This window comes from Tachysurus fulvidraco, chromosome 19 (genome assembly GCF_022655615.1).
Source record: "Tachysurus fulvidraco isolate hzauxx_2018 chromosome 19, HZAU_PFXX_2.0, whole genome shotgun sequence".
In the NCBI taxonomy this organism is placed as follows: domain Eukaryota; kingdom Metazoa; phylum Chordata; class Actinopteri; order Siluriformes; family Bagridae; genus Tachysurus; species Tachysurus fulvidraco.
Genome location: NC_062536.1, coordinates 12,679,924 through 12,688,718, shown reverse-complemented (window position 1 = coordinate 12,688,718; position 8,795 = coordinate 12,679,924). Strand labels below are relative to the sequence as shown.

General features: G+C 38.3%; 1 protein-coding gene across 2 annotated transcripts; it reads left to right on the top strand.

Annotated features, from left to right (window-relative positions):
* Positions 1–602: 602 nt before the first annotated feature.
* si:dkey-39a18.1 (uncharacterized protein LOC557637 homolog) lies at positions 603–7,903 on the top strand. Of its 2 annotated transcripts, XM_027151200.2 has the most exons (6): positions 603–1,753; positions 2,212–2,277; positions 2,435–2,561; positions 3,925–4,121; positions 4,210–4,314; positions 5,161–7,903. In XM_027151200.2, the coding sequence occupies exons 2-6, from the start codon at positions 2,231–2,233 to the stop codon at positions 5,786–5,788; spliced, it is 1,104 nt and encodes a 367-aa protein (XP_027007001.1). In that variant the 5' UTR covers positions 603–1,753; positions 2,212–2,230; the 3' UTR covers positions 5,789–7,903. The 2 variants fall into 2 exon arrangements, with proteins under 2 accessions (XP_027007001.1, XP_047659729.1); XM_047803773.1 differs by having other exon boundaries at positions 603–2,277.
* Positions 7,904–8,795: the final 892 nt, after the last annotated feature.

The window sequence follows — 8,795 nt, the reverse complement described above, 5'->3', positions numbered from 1 at the left end:
TTCATCTGTTAGAGGGAGCCTTGAGACAACCCCGGGGGACTTGATGGACCCCCTATTTGACACTACAGACTGTTTATACATACCAATCGGCCTATATGACATGTATTTAGACCTATGAAGCATACATGCATACACACACACACACACACGGTGGAGTCAAGAATCAACCTCCGGGCCTGGAGATACGACGTAGACGTGCTATCCACTCCGCCGCCCTTCCTTCTTCTATACATTGTTTAATTTTTCACTACATTACCTTAATGGGAGAAGGAAAAAGACATCAATTATATTATGCCATGCCTCATATACCACAAGTTACAATGCTGATCTTTTTTTCAGTTAAGGAAGACGAATGCTTTATGATTGTTGTTTTGCAACTGTCTGTTTTTGTGCCCCCACTTAAAACTGAATTAATCATCCAGCACAGCACAAGCTCACTGCTGAACACTTCCGCATTTCAAATACCTTGTATGACGTCAGTCGAGAAAGTTGCTCAGTAATGAAGGTCTACCAGGAAAGTAAATATCAACTGAGTACATTAAGGGTGTGTGTGTGTGTGTGTGTGTGTGTGTGTGTGTGTGTGTGTGTGTGTGTGTGTGTGTGTGTGTGTGTGTGTGTGTGTGTGAGTGTGTGTGTGTGTGTGAGTGTGTGTGTGTGAGAATGAAAGGCTGAGGTAATGATTGCTGTAGCTGGAATCAGCTCATGGGGGAATGCAGCAGGAGACCAGAACAAGCCAAAAGTTTAGTCTGTGCACCTTCTTCCCTTTCACTAGCCCATTGAACAGTCTCTCCTATCCACATCTGAAGGATACAGTAGCATATAATACAACTAGTGACAGTTGGATAAATCATGTCGTATTACACTAACAGATGATGAAATGTTGGAAAATGGTCTTAAACTAACATTTTCTGGTACTTGAAAAGTACCTAGAAAGTTGCATGGAGTATACCTTTTAAAAGCTAAAGTCTAATTATGGTCCATATACGGTATGTAAGTTATTTTTTAAAAACTACACAGTATTTGTTTGTAGACGACAAGTCTATAAGATGTACCTTTGAGAATACCACCCCAATAAGAAGATCTACAGTTTAATACTCTTGTCTTTCTGAGAGTAAGGATACACGTCCCTCCATATTTATTGGAACAAGACTGTTTTGTTTTTGCTATACTTTAAATGATTTGTGTGCAATCAAAAGAGAAATATCTGTTGAGCTCACCAACTTGATGCAGTTGTTGTAAGTAATGGGTATTCAAACAAACAATACGTTTTATTTGCTTCGATTTACTTTGTTACATTTGCTCACTGAAAAAAGGGGACAAAAGCTGAGTTTCTGATCTGTCGTCTTGTATTCTTATATCTTCTTCTGATCTCTAACCCAAAATGACTTGTGTATAGCGAATCGACATTTAAAAAAAAAAAAAAACACAACACATTGGCCTGGTTGTTCCAATACTTTTGGAAGGAGCCGTATACACCGATCGTGTGTTTGACGTAGTGATCCTTCAGCAAACTGTGCTGTAAGCAGAAGGAATTTATCAACTCTGCATGGGGTCTTGCTAGGAAGCAGCAGCCAATCAAAAGCCAGAGGTTTAACCTGTACTGTTATGCTAGAGCAGCCAAAGTAATGTCTGTTCTTCACCGCAAAGTGACTCCTACTAAAGCGTAGTCAACTCGTTCAGGTATATTTTGATTTGCTTTAATGACGATTGGATTTTAATGCTGTTCTTGGCACTTTGAAAGTCTCCACTAATGGTAAGAAAAGTTTTTCACTTATTTTGTTCTAAATGGAACGTGTATAGTCAGATGTGAGATTGGGAGAAAAAAAAATACATGAATGGATAGAAAAGAACAGAGGCATATGGTGGTTTATTTCATGGTGGATTGTGCACTTGATTAATTTATCTTTGAGCACAGGATTCTTCTGGATCAGCAATAGAAGAATTATCACCATCGTGCCTGAAAAGAAATGTATTTTTTTCCCCTTAGTGCACGCTTTGCTTTAATACAGCAAAACACCAATTTATATGCTAATGCTTTCTCATTACTAATGGAATTCTAGAAACCATGCTAGTTAGAGTAAGAGTGAAATCGCTGCAAAACAAAAACCACAACTTTAATTAAAAACTATTATTTATAAGATTGAAGGGCTCAGGATTATTGATTATAAAAAAAATAATAATAGATTTTTCTAAAATGTTTCCCATCTTGAGATAATGTACAGCAAAGAAAATGGGCATCACAGATAAACCCACTGCCCTGGAGGAAGCCGCAAACTGGTAAGAGGCAGAAGTAAACTTTTTACATGGCTGTAAAAATGTACTAAATATAATTTGTCGTTTGAAATATCTTTCATTTTACACAGTTTTGAACACCACTACTTTGTCAGTAAGTCTAAAAAGGAGGAATAATGCATAGCTCTTGCTTTGACTTCAGGCCTGCTGAGCTACATTTCCATAACATAAACCGCCATAGGATGAGAAGGAGGAATCCGTCTCCTTCCCGTGAGGTTTCTCCAGTTCCATCTTACTTCTCTGAACCAATTTCTTCCAGAAAGCGTAAGGTAATCATTGACATGATTTGGGCTGTGTCACATGTTGACAAGGACACATTTTTGGTGGCTACTTGCTCATGATTAGGGAAGTGATAGAATGTCATTTTTGGCATAAACAGGTAGTGGGTAACTATTTACATGAATAATCTAAATGACTGCATATGTACTAATCACAATCTAATGAAGCGCTAAGCTTTACTACAATGTAAGTCTTTCATGTGACCAGCTTATGTGACCAGTTGGTTAAAGCATTAATGAACACATACTACAGAGCTAAACTAAATCACACATGCCCTACAAGAAAGAATATAAATGAAACATGTACAGTGCAGTTTGTTCATCCTTGTGGGTAAATGAGCAGAGCCTCAGGCCCAAACCACCCAGAGCAAAAAACGAATTGAGATGAAATATTTTAGCGGTTTTTATTATTAGTGTGATTTTCTAGGTTCAGTGTAAAATATAAATTTAATCCAAAGATATACAGTGTATGCAAATATATACAAATTATGTGTTATGTGTGTGTGTTATGTGTTATGTAATAAGTATATATGTTGTTATGTAATAAATATATAATTACATAAAGCATTTGAAATGATATATGTTTAATTTGTATTCTGTCTTATAGAGCATGTTTGGTGTGGTGTGTTAATTAATACATTAACAGTCATGTACTTAAGAAGGTCGTAATTCATACATGACTCATTAGTTGGTGATTAGTACATACCATAACATTATTAGTTTCTATTTAATAATTAAGTATTTATTCAGACATTACTGCATGACTGTTTATGAACAGTTATTGTAATGCACTTCAAACATACAAACACAGATCCGAACCTTGTTTAAAAAAGTCCACAAGGTTTATGGTTGAGACTAGATTTTTTGCCTTGGGACAGTTAACAACAAAAATTTTGTGCAAGCAGGAGGTTTCTATTTTCATTTTTAGTAAGTGCCTGGATGTCATGGACGTTTATATTCAGCTACTAGTTTGTGTATATTTTAGACTAGAGAAGCAAGTTCATTTCTAGGATTTGTTGCAGACAGTTACAAACAAAATAAGTGTGTAAGAGGGAATGGAAAATAAATCGTGTGCACATATTGAGTTGAGAGCAGTTATAAAGTTTAATGATGTAGCTGAGGATGAGGAACTGTTAACTTTTTACAAAGTGCTTACACTTTGTTTCTGTAAAAAGGTTTAAGCTACACCCACTGGTTTAGATCTAAATCCCAACATCATTATTGAGAGTACAAAACCATTACAGATAGAGAAAGTGGCACTGTTTTACACAAATGCTACATATAAAATAATGTATATTAATCATACATTAAGCTAATATGTAAAAATGTTGTGTCATGTTTATACAATTTGTAGGATGTAACTGCCAGACTGCCTTGTCTCATTAATGAAGCTCATCAGGACGAAGATGACAATGATGACATTCAGAGTTTTAAAAGCCTTCCGACGGTGATGCGCACGTTAACCTCCGACACTAAAGTGAACAGGTCGCACACGAGCCGCAAAGAACCAGGCGTCTCTGACTTGAGCCTTCCGCTTCTTGTCACGTCCAAGTAATGATCAAATGATTAAAGCCTTAAAATGGTCCACCATGAAATAACTGTACCTGATGTGAAAATAGAACATTAAATGTTTCCACAGATGTACTCTGGTGGTAAAAGGCACTGGATGTACTCGCAACAGGGGATTTCTCCCTACCATCAAATCCACACTTGTGGAGAGGCCACCATGCCGAGCCGGATGCAGGTAAAAACCCCCCTAAAGACAGCTGCACTACAAAAGACAATAAACTTGGAGACTACCATTAGCTAAAAGGCTACAATGTTCTCATTTATCCAAGAAGAGAAAATTCCTTCTTCTTTTTCACTTTGAAATATGCCCAGGTGTTTCACCCTCAATGCTTTTAGCTGTTGCTTTCAGCTGAACTTCACTTTGCTGTGAAGTTAAATTAAATTCCACAAGTGCAATTTTAAAAGTGCACAGCTAATATCTCGCACAGCAGAAGCACACAGAGCTATTTTCTGCTTATTGATGATTTAAAGGCTGGTTGGTCACAGCACTGAGAGAGAGAGAGCGAAAGAGAGAGAGCGAAAGAGAGAGAGAGAGAGAGAGAGAGAGAGAGAGAGAGAGAGAGAAAGGAGGAATGAGAGAGAGAGCATGCGATAAAGAGGGTGGGGGTGAGATTGAGAGAGAGCAAGAAGGGTGCACATTTCCATAGCTGTCGGCTTCTACAGCAGTGAGAGGAAATGAATTAAAACAAACTGTTTATGGAGAAAGCAAACTAGGAAGGTGAGATAAATGTATTTATTTATTTCTTTAATGAAAATGGATTAGAGCAAAAAAACTAAACACTAGGCAGAAGGCAGGAACAAACCAGTCCACAGGGTTTATTCCAATCCTAGGGACAATTTTTGAGTAGCTCATCCACTTACCAGCTGGAAGGTAGAAGGATAAGGGAGAAGTCACATGGACAAAAGAAACACACATGGACATAGAGTTGAATCCAAGTGAAATTTGTTTTCGCTTATTGTTTCCTTTGTGCAGCCTTCACATCAAATTTTAATTCTGTTCTGTTATTTCTTGCTTTTGAAGGCCAGACAATGTTGAAGTAAGTTCAACTCAGCATCCTGACCCAGTCAGTGATCCTCGGTATGCACCACTCAGTGAAAGCTGTCCTAAAAAGTCATGGAATATAAAAGCAAGCTGTCAACACCTGCCCTTATCTTCCGCTAACGAAGTGTCCCTGGGTCCCCGAATCACATTCCAGAGTCCAGTGGTACAAAGCATCAACCCCATCTCTCCTGACTTGATGAAAGAGAGCAGACACAATGTGCAGGCTTGCAGACCTCTGAGGCCTGTGCTAAAGAGAGCACAGGTGCTGAACCGAGGAGCTCTCCACTGCCTTATAGAGGAAAGCTATCTCCCCTGCTCAAACAACCCACGTTTGCTTGAGCCATTTTCAGGCTTTAAGGAACACCTTTGTCATCAGCTTCTTAACTCCCCCTTGCCCTGCCGTGCAGCTCTGCCACACGTCAACTCTCATCACTTCTTACAGCTAGAAGCTTTACTGCCTGTGCCTCAGGGGCTAGGCAGTTCCCTGATGCAGCGCACTGTGGAGCTCTGCAACCCACAAGGGAGACAACTTCCCTGCATCACCATGACCCGTCCTACACCTTCTCCTAAACATTTGCACAACACTGAAAACAGGCATGTAGCCTGAGTGCATGTTTTTCCACTGGAAAATGATGACCTCTTTTCTCTGCCTTGTGTCTCAGCAGCCCCCTCCAAAAGTATTGGAACAGCAAAGCCTTACGTAATGTCACCTACTAAATATGTCACATAAATCGTTCAATGGCGTTCAACTGTCATTTAGTAAATAAAAATACCCTTATTTTTGGAAAGTCCCAGAGTTTGATAGATAAAATATCTAAAGTCGCAGCATCATAAGGATGAAGTTGCAATCAAAAAAGCTTCGACAAATATCGGAGACTCTGCCTACAGGAGACATCCACACATAGTTAGTGATTAGGTAAATAACAATCATGGAGCAATGATTTCAGGTTGAAACACTCCAATATATGGAAAGGTTCAAAGGGGTGGATAGTTATACAAGTCACTGTACATCACTTTAATCTTAATCAAAGAATTAATTAAGCCATTGGGTCATATGCCCACTGTCTGCTTTGCATACCCACTAGAAGAACCACTATTCACTGGTAAATAATGCTGTCTTCTTTCTCAACAGTGCGAATAACTTGCCATGCGTTTATTTAACAATATCTCTTTTCTACATTAGCTATGCAGGGGAAGATCTTGCAAAATGAATAAATCATAATTAAGTGACTGATTTCACAGCTGCATTAAAACTGCTCATACAAATTCCACCTACTTGCCTGATGCTATAAAGAGCCACACAGGACAGGAATTAATTCACCTCTGGGAACTGTGAAGACGTAACAAATATCATTACAGCACTGCTGAATAGTCAGCAGAGAGATTGGATGTGAGAACACAAAACGTCTGGCTCAGAACTCTAACCTTTAAGCCATCACATTTCTTAATTTTTTAATCCAGCCCCAAGAGGTCTTTACGTATGGGGTCGTGTCTGTATTACAGGCTCGCTGATGTTCAGATGAACATATAGGGAACATGTTTAGGGAACATGTTTAGGGAACATCTACAGTGTCTTTCACACACATACATACTTGGAATTTTTCACATTCTGTATTGTTACAACCTGGAAATGAGATGTACATAAAACATCCAATAATATTGAAATGATAGAAAAATATATTTAGTTTGCCAAGAGATAAAGGGTAACACTCGACACAATGCTACCACCATCCTGCTTCACTGTGGGAATGCTGGTGTCATTGTGGTGATCAATGTTGGGATTCTGACAAATGTAGCATGTTGTTTCAAAGCCAAAAACTTTGTCCCATAAGACCAGACGGCATTTTTTCTACGTTATGCCGATTCTCCTTCCTTTTGGCAAACTTCAAATAGAATTTCATATAGTCTTCTAGAAAGCTTGCTTCAGGATCTTCACAGTGTGGGATATCTATATCTATATATTCCATTCTATACATGACGGATGCTTTTCCAATATTTGGTTTTGGAATTATTTTGATGGATCTTCCAGGTCTTCACGATGCTCTGAGCTGTCAAATCATTTCAGAATCTTCAGCCCCAGGAGGTCTTTATGTACAGGCCATATCTGTGTAGGAGGCTTTCAGTCTGCAGCTTGTTAAAGGAAGTCAATAAGATTCAACAGGATGTGTAGGAAGGAGAGCTATTTTATACCATGACATGCATCTATCAAGGCGTTCAGGCTTTCAGCCATTGCAGTGAAGATTTTTCATCAATGTCACTAAAAAGACTGTAATTATTTTCTCTGCTTTCTCTGAGTAAAATCAATGTAGACTGCTGAGTCAGACACTATGCCCAGGAGTGGTTCTCGATCTGGACCTTCTGTTCTGTTAAGTGTATGGCTGTTATCATCAACTACTTGTAGATTTACTTTATGACCAAGGCTTTATAAGGAGCCTGGCTTTATAATGCGAACTTTAAAAAAACAATAAAAAAAGGTTGTATCTTGAGAAACCTAAAATGCCAGTGATTGATAGTTTTAGATATATGACTGCTTGTGTCTCTGGTGAGTAAAGCATGAAGTCCTACACAATAAGTTTATCTCCTAAATAATAACAAAATTGGGTTTGTTGGGTTGTTTTGTTAGTTTACCCCTTGAAAATATGACCACATTTTATTAACCAGTTATATTTTCTTTTTGAGACGTTTTGCTCATTGAGTAAATAAAAATATACTTTTAAATATATGTTTTGTTTGTTTGTAGATGCGTACACCAATTTTAGCTATTTCTATAAACAGTTTCCTTACTGTCCAATCACTTTCATGCTAGTATACACAACATATCTAACAATGTTTATGGTGGTCAAATGTTATGAGAAATTATAAGCTTTACTCATATCAAGTCAAAGCTGCTCAATAACATTGCTGTTGTTTTAGTCAGGTGTTTCAGGTGTGTAACCTTGCCTCGTCTCAACTAAAAAATCAAGCACATTAAACAAACAAGCTGTGCTTACAACAAACCACGTCATATGTCCCTTCATGTAAGTTGTATAAACCGTTTGCTTAGAGTTTTTACTCTGAAAATATTTAGAAAAATCAATGATTGAGAAAGTCATCCACCTCACACATAATATTACAGCCATTACTGTATTACTTTAGTGTTGTATATGTCATGACTGTACACACAATAGCCATTAATATTGAAATGGTAAGAAAAATGTATTTGTTTTTTTCAGGAGGTCAAAGCTAACACTTAGTATGATGCTACCAGCATCGTGCTTCATAGTGGGAAATGGCATTCATATTGTGATAAGCAAAACTGAATTGCTGTTCATCCCAGGTGATTCATCCCCAGGTCACGATCTTGCTATATCCTTACACAACGATCTGATCTCCCCTTCAGCCACAGCTCGCAACCTTGGGGTAACCATGGACAATCAAATGTCCTTTTCCTCTCATGTTGCTAACGTGACTCACTCATGTCGGTTTCTTCTCTACAACATTAGAAGGATTCGGCCATTTTTGTCCACACAGACTGCTCAGGTACTTGTTCAGTCTCTTGTCATTTCTAGACTGGATTACTGCAATGCACTGCTGGCAGGTCTACCTATGAACGCAATCCGTCCTCTGCAAATGAT